General features: G+C 30.1%; 3 protein-coding genes across 3 annotated transcripts in view; all 3 read left to right on the forward strand.

The window, feature by feature from the left end:
• The first annotated feature begins 3,190 nt into the window (after nucleotides 1-3,190).
• On the forward strand, nucleotides 3,191-7,514 carry Usp30 (ubiquitin specific protease 30). Its single transcript, XM_011495566.1, has 7 exons — nucleotides 3,191-3,558; nucleotides 3,737-3,895; nucleotides 3,981-4,144; nucleotides 4,493-4,924; nucleotides 5,031-5,369; nucleotides 5,490-5,697; nucleotides 7,471-7,514. The coding sequence occupies exons 1-7, from the start codon at nucleotides 3,459-3,461 to the stop codon at nucleotides 7,512-7,514; spliced, it is 1,446 nt and encodes a 481-aa protein (XP_011493868.1). The 5' UTR covers nucleotides 3,191-3,458.
• A 4,274-nt stretch (nucleotides 7,515-11,788) lies between these two features.
• On the forward strand, nucleotides 11,789-12,914 carry LOC105368935 (cytochrome c oxidase assembly protein COX19). The gene is made up of 2 exons (XM_011508122.1): nucleotides 11,789-12,229; nucleotides 12,816-12,914. Exon 1 carries the CDS (start codon nucleotides 11,814-11,816, stop codon nucleotides 12,138-12,140), a length of 327 nt encoding a protein of 108 aa, XP_011506424.1. The 5' UTR covers nucleotides 11,789-11,813; the 3' UTR covers nucleotides 12,141-12,229; nucleotides 12,816-12,914.
• A 603-nt stretch (nucleotides 12,915-13,517) lies between these two features.
• The window catches only part of Ppcdc (phosphopantothenoylcysteine decarboxylase), a 1,726-nt gene continuing 408 nt past the window's right edge, over nucleotides 13,518-14,835 (forward strand). The window contains exon 1 of the mRNA XM_011508123.1: nucleotides 13,518-14,098. Within this exon, the coding sequence (XP_011506425.1) occupies nucleotides 13,673-14,098 (426 nt within the window). The 5' untranslated portion in view covers nucleotides 13,518-13,672. The remainder of the gene's footprint in view (nucleotides 14,099-14,835) is intronic.

A 14,835-nucleotide genomic window follows, 5' to 3' on the forward strand; every position in this document is an offset into this window, starting at 1 on the left:
CTCTATCTCTCTATCTCTTGCCGTTCACCACTCTGTCCCTCTATCCCTAACCACTGTCGCCCCCTTTCGCCCGCGGCGGATCCCCGCGGCCCCGCGCATCCGCCGCCGACTCGCCAAATCGGGGTGAGAACGAACTAAGAATCAACTTGCTTAAACGGCACAAATTCTGTGCGCCTCCAGTCGCCCATAACATACAAACAGACCAGCACCGGTGGTGCGCCCACGGCAATTTTAATTTCTAGACAAATTGTCCGAGGGTTTTGTAATCCCGGCCTCCCCAGCCCCGACTCCTCCTCCGTCTTCAAAGAATTCACGTGGCTCCGCGATGCTTCACTTAGCTTCTTCGACGCCAGTCCGCGATATTTCAAGAAATTTATTCGCTCCCATCGATTTTCCATTCTACGCTACCATTGTTTCTTCGCTTCTCGCACGCATTATTCTTAACCATGACGTTTTCTTCTTACGCTACTTGCATTGCTGCTCTGGTCCATAATGCCGTCGTTATGCTCGTGTCGATGATGGACGATCGCGACGAGCCTCTACGCACATTCCATTCGAATTGTCAATTCGCCCGGGGGCGGGGGATGGGTGGAGGCTCCAGGATCACGTGTTCGTTATTTACTTTGCTAATTGCTCGCTGAAATGCATGCGAAATTCATTGGCAGGATAAAAGTTCATTTCTCTTTTCAAGAACGTTGAGAGTATTTGAATTTGGCAATGAATTATCGCGTTATTTTGTTTTATTTTGTTTTTCCTTTTAATGGCACACACAATATCCTAATGATTTGCCAGACACTTACCGAGGCTAATACAGCAAATATTTTACACGCGTAATTTACGGATAAAAAAGAAAAGCTAATGACTAGTTTGTATACTCTCATTCGATACAAATATCAATTTCATTTTAAATTCTTACGATCGTAAATTTTATCACCAAGATCTATAATCTACATTTATTGGTGGCGATAAAAGGAATTGACTTGTAAATAATGCAAATGTAACAATAAATTTAAATATTGCCATAATTATAACTATTGAATTTAATTATATATACTATTATGAAATAATTTGACATTTATCACCCTTTATATATAATTATTATAAGTTCGAAACAACAACAACAACGACAACGACAACGACAACGACAACGACAATAGTAATAATAGTAATAATAGTAATAATAATTATAATTCTTGGAATGAAATATATTTTAACGACATATTCATATATTTAGTGAAAATTATGTTCTATTACACGCAGGCGCGTATTATAAAAACAAAAAATCTCGATAGTTTAACGAGGTTTCACCGACTCACATTTAATAACATACTTTTACATAATAATTTTGTCGCTAGTCTACTATTACGTGCGCTTCATCTCGTATACAATCGAATTCCTGCAATTTTTCACGCTAATTATTCATTCATTATATTATGTTTACAAATGTCGTTATTTAGTTGATAAACAACCAAATTTGTTGTCACGAGTACCTTATAAGATCGTATTATCGTTAATATACTTTGCAACCTTCGACAACGTCTAACAAAAGCTTTACAAATAAACATTTTATGATGAAAGGTATCGATACTAGTGCACACACTACTATATTTTCCGAATAATATGCACTGATTCGGTTATTAATCAATCCAATATTAATATTGTCAAAGTCAATTTTTAAACTAATTTTTTTTTTTTTTTTTTTTTTTTTTTTTAAACAGACTTGGAGTGTCGATAGTTTGAAGAAGTAAATTGTTGTTGAATAATAATTGCCGTTTGTTTGTTGTTTTTTCTTTTTTATTTTCATGACATTGATAAAAATATTTTATCGCACGAATTGTTAAAATAGTCTAAATCAAATTTACAGCATTAGAAACATTAAATTGTAATGTTAAAATCACAATTTAACGTGCAAATAGAATTTCCGCCAACATGGGAAGTAGCGAAATTTACTTTATCATAATTATGTGTTCATATTTTAATTTAAATGCTTACTCAATTTTACGAATACGTTTCTGTAAAATGCCTGATGTGCGCGAGCTCGACGACATTTTCGAAAGAAAAGAAAAATTAACGAGCATAGTAAGTAGGATTTGTAAAGTCGTACTTTAGCTAGCCATTAAGTTCCTATTTTACCTTCTGCCTTCTGTTAGAATTAAATTTAAATAAATAAATAATTTCGCCTTAATTACTGTTGTAATTATCCGATTGTATTCCCTCATCGTTACCAAATCGATATAAAATACGCGATGAAAGCCTATTATATCCAGCTAAATATTATAAAAATAAAAAATCAATCCCAATGATATAAATATAGTGAACAATAAAACAATCGAAGTTCTCACTATATGTTTTAATGGATGGAAGAATAAACGAAAATGAATCGAATGAACGGAAAGAGCAATTCATCTTGATATAGAAGCTCAAATGGAATAATAAATTACTCAGCGGCACTACCAATATTGCAATAACAATCTTCTTCTAATAAAATAAACAATAGCTGGATAGCGGCAAAATTGCGACCCGAGTTCCTCATTCCAATTCCTACGTCCATAAAGATGCTATTTTTGTCGTCCTGCTATTATTATTATTATTATATGAACATTTTTAATTTTTTAAATTAACGGCATAATCAATGGAAGAATAAACGGATGGAAAAATAATAATCAATTATCCTGGAATTGGGAAAAAAAAAAAAAAAAAAAATTGGCATTATTGTGAAAATTAGCTCGACTATTGGACTGGATTAATCGTGCCAATAAAGTTACAAGTTGCGCGACCAACATTATCACATTATTATTAGCTTTGAAAAATTCAAGTCTTGTTGAGCGCGGATCGCAAGTACCGACTTGGGCTTAATAAGAATCGTGGCATTGGAAATCTCCGCTATATAAAATCACTTTAGCAGCATTCATGACCTATTCTTCGTCTCGGGCAGTCTGGTTAGAAGCGAAACGTAGAATTACTTGGAATATAAAAGATTCAAGAGTTTAAAGTCGAGATATTAAAGCTCTCGGGACGTTATGTAAAGGATAGGGTTTGGTGAAATTGAATTTTGAGATGCTGTGGGGGAGGATGGACGAGTAGTTATATAGTAAAGAGCGCTACATTGATAATTGCATATGTAATTATTGCGTTAGCCGGAAAGATGTGCACGAATAAAATTTCATATGGGCGCCGAGATATACTGTTTTTTTTTTCATCTTACATCAATTGTTTATAAATGAGTTTATCAAATTCTTATAGTATTAAAAGACGGAGTTGTGGAAGGTTTGTTTGTCGCATTGGCTGTATTTTATAAATTCGGGAAGAACGCTGTAAGGCACATCATATATGAACCAATCTGGTGCCGTACTTTAGCGGTCTTTGTTAATGAATTTGTTGGCTTGGGCATAGGTTAACTCTTGATTATTCAACAATAATCATTTTGATAGTTTATTAAAAACAGTCAAACTTGCAGCATGGACGTCGATAAAATTTCAGTCTTTACTGCAGTAGGCTTTGCATTGGCAGTGGGAGTCTTCGTCCTTTGGGGTCCGTCGCCTAGGCCCAGGCGAAAAGGTCTGCATGGTTTATCGCTTAAATATGTTTGTTTTGATTAATTATTTGGCCGATGGCGAAAAGTCTTACATTGGCATTTGCTATTGCAAATTGGAGCATTAAATTTTATATGTTTGGCGCCATTAATGGCCATTCTATCGGTTCCTTTAACTATCCATTTTATTTTCTTGCTTTATAGGTCAAGTCGTTGGTATAAAAAATTTAGAATACACGTGCTTTCTCAATTCGCTACTTCAGTCGTTAGCAGCTTGTCCAGTATTTATAGAATGGCTTTTTAAGAGACACGATGATAAAAAACCAGAATCTTTTACAAATAACTTAATGATGGTGATAGATAGTAAGTCTTTGGCTCTAACTTTATTAATATGTTTCTTATTGTTGTGGGTGCATTTTTAACGTATTAATTCTTATGCAATTCACAGAAATCAATGGATTTACCGACGATGCGTTTGGAAGCGTAAGACCCATCGAGGTAATAACATCGTTAGGACCACTTTGGAATTTTGCTCCAGGCCATCAGGATGCTCATGAATTATTTCATGTTTTTCTAAGTGCTCTTCAAGCTGAATTACAAACTTCATGCAGGGTATTTTATCAAATATAAGCAATATACTTTAAAATTATTATAATATTTTATAATAAGTTTGGCATATAGAAATAATGTTATTTTTTAATTTCATTGAAAAAATGTTACACCTTAACGAATCTATACGAGCTAAATTTAATTTTTATTTCAGTCAGTATTGTGCAATTTCTTTCGTAAATTACTTTTAATTAAATGATATGCGCGCTAGGTGACGCGAATTCAATGATAATAACACGCTCCAAGTTCCAATATCAATCTTACATTAAAATTTTATTTAAAAATATAATAGGTAATATCGGTAAGATTAATCCAATTTAATTATTAATATTTGATTTTAAATTATTGTAGAAGGGTTGCTTATCCGATGCTTTGCCAAAAACGCCAATGGTCATCACAGATATAAAGGGATCTGGCGACCCAGTAAATTTGAGAAGCGTATCTTGCAATGATATTGTATCGGTCAACGAAAAACGCGATTTTCCCAATGAAAAAAACAAACAAAATAAAAATCTTCCGAGTCATATAGTGTCCTACGCTCAATCTATCGCAAATGTATCTGCGACGGTGCCGGCCGTCAAGCCTGGTATAATTATTGCAAGATCCTCGGAGCTTCTTTCAAAAATAATTGGAGATCATGGCGCCGAAGGGGATTCCTTAAGGCCATGGAGTTCATTATGTACTATTCCTTTACAATCGAGTACATCAACATTGTCCAACAAAGTCCATCCATTTTCTGGTTTATTAACGAGTCAGTTAATATGTACTGAGTGTAAATGGAAGGTAAGCTAATTTATATACCTTTCGAATAATACAAATTTTCTAAGTTTTATACAGATTTGGTGTCAGTCATTGATCACGAAAATGTATCATTTAATCATCAAAACAGGGTTCCGTACATTTTGAAAAATTAGAAAGTGTTTCATTGCCTCTACCACCGGCTAATGATGGGCTAATATGGAAAAGACTTACTCTCATTGGGTTACTTTCTCGGTTGGTGTCGCGAGAAGTGATTCACGATGTGCAATGTGATGGATGCAACAATCGTTGCGCAGCATTCAAAACTTTAACATTTGGTAAATTACCAAAGTGCCTGTGTCTCCATATACCAAGAACAACATGGAGCCCTTCCGGTATGCCAATTAAAAGAGACGATTCAGTGATATTTAACGAATGTCTTATATTGGACCCATTCACTTATACAGAGACAAACAGAAAGAATAGCCAAGTGAGTACTAGCAATGGATTAAATTTTTAATCCATTAGATTTGTTGATAGTTAACAATAGTTGAAGAAGCCACTATTGAAGGAATATTTAAAAACGTAAAATTTATTTATTTTAATACAGGGTAACATACATACAATGCCAATTCTAAGCAGACAGTCATTACAGCATGTCAAACATAAATATTATCTCTATGCCGTTATCGAACATCAAGGCCCAGTTGACGCTGGTCATTTTGTTTGCTATAGACGGGGAAATCGTCCAGGGCAATGGCTATACACTTCGGATACAATAGTTCAAAAAGTTGCTTTAGAGGATGTCCTAAATGCTAGTCCATATCTCTTATTTTATGAGAGAGCTGCCAATCGTGATTAATGTTAAAATACGTTATAAACAGATTTAACATTACGATACATACTACTTATGCACACACACACACATACGGAGACACGCACACCCACTTACTTACTCGGGCATACACACGCGCGCAGATGCATCTAACATCTAACGTACGTGCGCACCCATTAAACACGCATCAAACCGCACGCGCGCGCGCGCGCACACACACACATCAATCAAACTCACATTAACACACGTGTACACGCACTAAAAAGGTACTCGATAATGCAAAAGAATATAAAAATTTTTAAATTAAGTAGTCATTTATAATCACTTTTAAAAACAAAAGCAATTGAATTAATAATTTCGTGAAATTCTTACATTGCTGGACCTGTTTAGAATTACAATACTCTTATAACTCTTCCTTCAGATCTTTAAAATCATTAAAGAATCGAAAATATTTATATGCCTAAAAATAAGAAAAAAACATAATTAAATATAAATAATAAGCTTTAATAAGTGATAAAGCATTTTTACATTAATTTGTATATTGTATATCATTATTATAACTATAAAAGTGAGCGTTATATTTATTATTTATTAAGGTATGAAGCTACAAAAAAAAAAAAAAAAAAAAAAAAAAAAAAAAAAAAAAAACAAACAAACAAACAAAAAATCGTAAAATTTATTATTTCGTAATCGTCTTTAAAACATTACCACGATTTAGTTGTAATATAATTGTAAGACTATCAGATGTGAAATGAATTAATCCGTCATTGCCTGAAAACAATTAAAAAGTAATTTCTAATTCATTAAATAGTATCAAATTTAAATAAAGACATGGAAATTTGCATACCATAATCCAATAGAATTTTATTCTTTAAGGAATACCGATTTATTTTCAAATTTAAGATTTTATGAACATGTTTAATTGCTTAATTAATTGTCAGTGTTCAAAAGTTATCAACAATTTATAAAAATGAAAAACACCCATGAGTTTGTCATAAATTATGTTTTTAAGCTACCAATTTAGACTTTAGACAAAGATTTATTCACTATGTTTAGGTACTAATGAAAAATTAAGTCGAAAGAAATTTAAAATCTTAAATGCATCTGGTTTTCTAAGTAATTTATTACCTTATACATACATTAAGACATTCGACTGCAAGTACGAATAAATACGCCAAACATTAAATATTAAACGTGTAAATATTATTATAAACTTAAATTTTAATAGATCTTATTCAATGCATTCGAATTTTTTATACGAATACGTTAATTTAAACATTAAATTAAGTAGTTATTTACAGTCACTTTTAGAAGCAAAAACAATTGAATAAATAAGAATTAATAATAATTAATAAAACAATTGATTACAGAATTGAACTATTATTAAACCTGCTTTTTCTTTAGATCTAAATTTTTATATATTATACCAAATAAAAATCAATAAAGCAATATTCAAAATAAGTAAATACTTCTTATAATTATTTTACGATTATACGATCATTTATAAATTTCGTTCAATGTTGAGCTAAGATATCGATTATTATTATTTTTGTGACAAAATCAATGAACCAATTACATTTTTAGTTTTCAATGAATAAAGACTTGCGTGATCAGGTTATTAATAAAAAATAAAATAATAAATAAATAAATAATAAAATAATAAATAAAGACCTTCGGTAGCCTACTTCAATAAGTAGGCTTTGAGTTATCAAATTTTAAATAAATAATGAATTTTTGTTTTTTTCTTAAATTTTAGATGACAAAAATCAGCGCATCGTAATAAATTTTCTTCGATGTTAAAAAAAGAGAAAATGACTTTTTGTATTAAAGTTTTAAACGGAGTTGCTTACAAATGGATGGTATTTATCAATAGGAACTATCGATGCGTCAAACAAATGGTCGAGTAATACATTCCGTTGTATTTTGCATAAAAGTGATATCCCTACTACTTATAAGACGTAAATTGTAAGAAAAGTTTAACAAATAAAATTTAGGCATTATAAAATAAATGAAAATTATGTATAATATTATGGTTTTATTAGTGTGAACTTTTCTGTTTTGTATTTGTTTTATGTTATGTTTTAAAAATGTTTTAAATATATCTTTCTTTTAAGTATTCTATTCTTCAAGTACGCTTATTCCAATTCTAGTAAAATAAATATGGCTTGTGAACAATTTTAAAAGAAATTGAATTGTTACTCAATTTTAAATAAGCAATACATATTTAAACATTTTTTAAAATATTTCAAACATTTGGTTGTAATAATAATTTGTATATTTATGTTTTAAAAACTTACTTATTTATTATTTGTTATTACTTTAGAAACTAAAAATAAATTGAAACAGATCTTTTGTTATGTTATTAATATACTCTATTATTTAATTTATTATTATTTTATGGTTTAATTTCAGTTGTTTTTCAATCTGAAAAAAATGAAGAAAAAAAAGGTATCGTAACTTCATAATATTTGAAATACAGGTTCAGCTGTGCTCAAGTATGAATATTATTTATATTTAAATATGTATACAATGAACAGCAAAACTATATACTTCACAAGATATAGTAACAAATGTATTGATTGCAAAGTGCATTAGAATATTTTATTAATATTTCCATGACATGTAATTAAATTTGAGCTAATCTTACTAAAACTCCAAATTCAGGGAAAAAAGCTGTCAAGTTCGTTTATTAAAGTTGAAATTTTTATTTATTTGTTAATATTTAATTTAAAAAATTGTTCAAATATTTATTAATTTCGATAAGTTTTTTGAAATACAAATGTTTGGTAATCTTGTGAAAAATAATTATCATTACTTAATGAACTCTACAAGGGGAATAATTAATTAATAATTTATTTTTGTTACAGTGTATGTGTGATGCGTCATGTGTCGTTGTCTATAAAAAAATCACCGATGCTATATATTCATATAAAATTATTATATTGATTTTTAACTTTTTAAGTATTTTAGTAAGTCTCATAGTAAAAAACAATGAATAATAAACAATAAATTCTATAATCTAAGAATATTGTAAGAAGCTATTGCACCTTGTAATTTAAGTTTTATAATATTTATTTTCTATTACAATTTATTTACAAATTTAAACATTCTGAAATTTAATTGCCTATACAATATTATTTTTTCGTTATTCTATTATAGTAGCTTCAGCAAAATTCCTATACAATAATAAATTACGAATACAATAACAATTACGGAATCTCTGATCTAATATTAAATCTAATGTTAGAAAATGTATTTTTATAATGTTGAAAGTACAATAATGCGAAAGTATTTAAGGCTTCAAATATTTTCATTTGAACATCGTTATATTTAATCAAGAAATTTTTCAAATTCTCAAATGCATAGTTTACTTTTAAGGTAAGTTTTCGTACAAATTTACATGTAATTTATTACGTGACCATAATATAATTTATACATAAATTATAATAATTTGTATATAATTCACAAAAATATAGAATACAAACAATCATAATGAATAATATTCAAACAATTTACTAAAATTAAATACAATTAATTAACGTTCTATGGAAAATAATTTATAGAAAAAATGTTTGGAATATATTTTTGAAAGAATTGCTTTGTTTCAAATATTTTTATTGCAGTTTTCATTTATTATAATATGATCGATTTTTATCAAATGACGTTTTCAAAATGATTAATAATTTATTATAATAATAATAATAAAATTATTATTATATTGAAAATTATATACATTTTGTCAACTTATACAAAATCCAAAGAGATATTATAGGTCCAATTTAAAAGATAAATAATAGTATCTTCAAACTATTAAATTATAGTAAAAGTTGTGAGAAAATATCTCGTTTTTACATATTTACAACTTTTGAGAATAACTATGATAAGATCCCTTGTCAGTAAGTAAATCAATGAAATTGTATATTTTCTTCTTATAAAATGAAAGTTTATGCAAATTATCTTATAAAACTGGAATTCTTTCTCTTACACTCGTTAAACGCTTTTAATAAAGTTTAAATGTGCAGAGAAATTTTTCAGATGCTCATCTTATAGATAATAAGGAATGAAAATTGGAACTGGTAGGCATTGTATTTAAATACCTTAATTAACTTTTTCATGTATTCGCGTGAGATAATTTGGAAAAGATTTTTAATCCAATGGTTTATTAATATGCACAGTCGAACGTTACACTTTCGCTCGTTTAAAAAATTTATAGTCCAGTATAAAATGAAATGAATCGACGTGCGATAATAATAGAATAAAAATATTTAATGAATAAGAGCAGCGTCTAAATAAATCGCTCGTAAGAAAAATCAATGTCCTTAAACGTGAATTTTATTTTAATTCCTTAAATGTCTACCATTACTTTTTACATATCGAAGCCTAATTTTCAAGCTTCCTTTAGCGATGGTCTGCCAGTTTATTTGTATAACAATACACGCGGACATACAAGGTAGATAAATAAAAATTTAAAATAATTTTCATTCTTAAAAAATTCATAGATTCGTTATGTATAAATTCAGGATGCTTGAATAATTTTTTAATAGCAATGCAATTTCAAATAGCAAACTCGTCGCGATATTTATTTTAAACGTAAGCATACGAATTCCATACAAGTCATAATTCCAATATAACTAACCCTTATTTAATTATTTAATTACATAATTTCATAAGTCTTGTTCATTTACTCGATCAATATCACATTATGTCTATTTCAATAATTTTCTTCATATATTATATTACTCAGGTGCTGTCGCTTTTATTTAAAAAGCTTAAAATTAATTATATTATAAATTTCAATATATTTTTTTTTTTTTCTTTTTTTTGTATTTTCTGTTCAGCCCATAAATATCCACTCATTACGATATTACAGTCAAAATTAGCCAAATTACCTTAATCCCACAGCCATTATTACCACCATAAATGCAATATTTCCTACGGCATATTACATAATTGCGCACATGCAGCTTGCAAGTTCCATCTTACAGGCCCGACGTGCGACAACTTGACGTCATTGACGACAGGGAAAGGGGAATGAAATTCGGGAACTACGCAAGCGCAGTGCGGCCCTGATTCTCTTGCACAGCCAATCGACTGGATCATTCCATCTATTCTTCATTCCTTCCTTTCCGTATCTGTTGCCCTCTTCCTCCGGAGCTCCAGACAGTTTTCTCGGAATATTACATGCGACCTGGCCAACGCTATCGACTGCGCTAGGAACTCGAAAACTGACCTCCCGGAAGGGAATAATCGTCCTGGGTCAATTATCGGCTGAAGTGCGAATAATAGTTGTCGTCGAGCATCGAGTAACGCGGTCGAGCCAATCTAAGATTTTGTTTTCCCTTTTTCTAGCGGATGATGACATCGAACCATTCCTAATTACTCTGTACGTATACGTACTATTTTAATAAAGTTCGTCTGCCTTCTTTGCGTTAACATTTGTTAAGGAAAGAAAAATGGAAGTTGTGCGGAGGTTTGGCGATTCAATGATCCTTCGTGAATGCATCGTCGTAGAGCATCCGAAGTCGAGTCGGTGGATAGAAAAAGTAGATAATATCATTTATTTGTTATAGCTGTTACGTTAATGGAGAAACATCTTGTTTACACGAATGAAATTATGATTACGTTTATCTAAGCATGTAATATTTATCATAAACAAGAGGCTAATTTTTATCGTAATTTATGGAAGAACGTAAATTATGGATGGGAATTGTGTCTATTGTGCATTAAAGTAATTTGACTTTTGAATTTTAAACATTTTATTGTACGAGATAGAGGGTTAATTAATATTTATCATTTTTATTGAATTTATTTTATATTTATAATTATTAATTTGGACCAAATTTAGAATTTATTAATTAATCATCAAACTTATTAAAACAATTTAATTTGGTACCAAAATTCTCATTAAGTACGTCAATAATGATAGAATGAAAAGTAATGAAATTAAAAAAATTATAAAATACTTGCTAATTATAGCACAGTCGATACTATAATTGTTATTTTTCTTAATTTAACATGTGTTGATCCTTTAATTATATATTCTTTATGCTTTTAATCGTAATTTCAGTGAGACTTAAGGAATATCCATCCAAACGCAGGATGTCTTTGATATTTGGTAAAAAGTTATTGAAGCCAACACCACCTGAAAAGGGCAATTTTCCATTAGATCATGAAGCAGTTTGTCGAAAGTTTATGGCCAAGTATTTGCAGTGTCTTTTGGAAAAGAACAATCACGCAAGTGAGTGCAAGGACATATCCAAAAGCTATCTTAAATGTCGAATGGACAATGATCTGATGATTCGTATGGACTGGTCTGAGCTTGGTTTTGACGAGAATACCGAGAACAATGATGAGAGTAATGCCACGAAATCTGTTGAGAAAAAAGTTGAGAAAAAAGTTGAGAAAAATACAGGAAATAAGCAATGAAAAAAGCCTTCTTTATTAAAAAGTGAATTACATAAATAGTAAATACTGCCGATGTTTATGGAAATTGGCCATGGTAAAAATAGCCCCTGGTTAGCAAATTTTATTTAATATGCTTGCAAATAATTACGGCAATATTTGTACGTTTGTTAAGGTTAACATCTAAATAATCAAGTCGAATCAATTACTATTTATCAATCATTTTTTAAGCAATGTATTAAATTTTTAATTAGTGTATGTAATAGATTTATAATTAAGAAATTATGTACTTTTGGTTTTGTGAACCTACAACACATTCTATTGTAATTCTAATCATAATATATTACTTTTAATTATAATCTGTTGTATTTTTATTTGCTATAAATTATTATTTATTAAAATCTGATGCTTTAGTATAATAAAGACATGGTGAATAGCAAATAAATTTTTATAGCAATTAATGTTGATTGTTTAACAATTTTAAAGTTTTACACGATAGTTGATAAGTAAATTTATTGTTTAATATAAAATAAGTGTGATATAAAATTATACTGATGAAATTTAATTTTGTTTCATTTATTTGATTAAATTCCTTTATACTCAATATCAGCTAGATATTATCCTTAACAGATGAAAATACTTTAATATCGTACTAAGTGTTGCTTCAATTAATAATTTATAATTTTTTTTTTTAATTAGGATTTTCATCGATACATACAATTCAACGATGGAAAGGAATATGTGCGTTGGTGCCTAATGTAAATCATCTTTAGTAACAGTGATTTGTGATCTCGTGTTTTATAATCGTATATAATATATATACACGTATATACATATATATATATATATATATATACACACACACACACACACACACACATACAGACAGAAATGTATAAGGAAACGTTAATCAAAATCGTTATCAGAAAAGTAATATTGAAAAACGAATGAACTGAATTACTAGAAGGCTATATGAAATTGCATAACGATTTTTTTTTATATAATTAACATATCAACGAGGTACTATCAAGATTTACAAAAATTTTACACAAATAAATTGCAGCATACAAGCTTACATGTTACTTCAATAGGTCATGCACACAGGCATTTACACACATATAAAAAAAACTGTTTAGTAAAAAGGAAATATTAAAGTACATTGACTAAATGTTTATTGTATTGTGTTCCTGTTATAAATAAACGTCACTACTAGTGCAACGCCAATTTGTTTGTACAAACAATTGTCTTGAAATAAGTCAACGTAGTTATATATCGATAATTTACATCATTAAACTCGAGAAATCAGTGACTTGAAAGTTAATACTAATATTGATGACCACGCATCATAGAGGAAATATACAACTATCGAACTAGTTTAATTGTTAAATAATGAAAAATAAATTATTGTGGTTCTTGTTAAAGTTAACTTCTAATGAAGCTAATGTTAAATTATATAAGTCAGTTGAGCAGCTCGTAAGTGAAGACTAACGGACAATAAAACAAACGAATAAAGTAAAGTAAATATAATTTAAGTCTTAGGGGAAATTATTAGCATAATGTCGAGTGTATCGCGCAAGAAAGTGTTGATCGGCTGTACTGGGAGTGTCGCCACGATAAAGCTTCCCCAGCTTGCGCAGAAGCTCAGCGAGCGCAACGTGGAGGTGCGCGTGGTCGTTACGGAGCGGGCAAAGCACTTTCTGAAGGAAGTCGAGCTGCCATCCGGGTGCCAAATACTATCCGATACGGTCGAATGGGCCGCTTGGCAGGGGAGGGGCGACCCCGTCCTTCACATCGACCTTACCAAGTGGGCGGACCTCTTCCTCGTAGCGCCGATGGACGCTAACACGATGGGGAAGCTGGCCGCGGGTATCTGCGACAATCTACTGACGTGCGTAGCACGTGCCTGGGACCCCGTCAAGCCACTGCTCTTTTGCCCGGCCATGAACACGAAAATGTGGGAGCACCCGGTCACGGCCCCGCAGGTACCTTATCGGTCGGACCTTAACCACGTCCCGTTATTTTTATTCGTTTTAATTTGTGACAAAGATACGAGACGTACTTATACCGATAATTCCAAGTCTGATTTGAAATTGAATAATTTGTAATTTAGATTTCGTGGGTAAGATTTGTTTAATTCACAGTGTTTGTACTACGTCGCGAGCTTTGTCATTTTATAAATTTTATCAATTGACAATTATATTTTTAAGAAGCAAATATTTCATTGCTTCGAATGAATATTCGTATAAAATGATCGTCGAGTATTTTTAATTATTTTTTCAATTAACGCAGTATTTCGTTCTTTTTCATTTTTCCTTGTTTTTTTCTTTTCGCCTGTATTAAAATGAAAATGCCAACTTGTAAACATTAACGGTTGTTTGGTATTATATAATTGGCGTTAATATATTGCTTATCGGTGAAAACGAGCGAGGGAGTGTCGAGGAGGCGGAAAAGTCATAATATTTAAATAATTGAGTAACAATGACAAAGTATTGAACATTCTTACATTTATTTATTTGCTTAAATTATATTAAATATAAAAACTATTGTAGTTACAATCACTTTCATTCGCCTCGTATTTATAAATCGATCGTTATAATTATTAATCGTTAACAAATTGTTTAAAACAGCATAATAATTAATAATAATTAATAATTAATAATTAATAATTAATAATTAATAATTAATAATTAATAATTAATAATTAATAATTAATAATAAT

The sequence above is a fragment of the Ceratosolen solmsi genome, unplaced genomic scaffold, assembly GCF_000503995.2.
Source record: "Ceratosolen solmsi marchali unplaced genomic scaffold, CerSol_1.0 scaffold1, whole genome shotgun sequence".
Taxonomy (NCBI): Eukaryota; Metazoa; Arthropoda; class Insecta; order Hymenoptera; family Agaonidae; genus Ceratosolen; species Ceratosolen solmsi.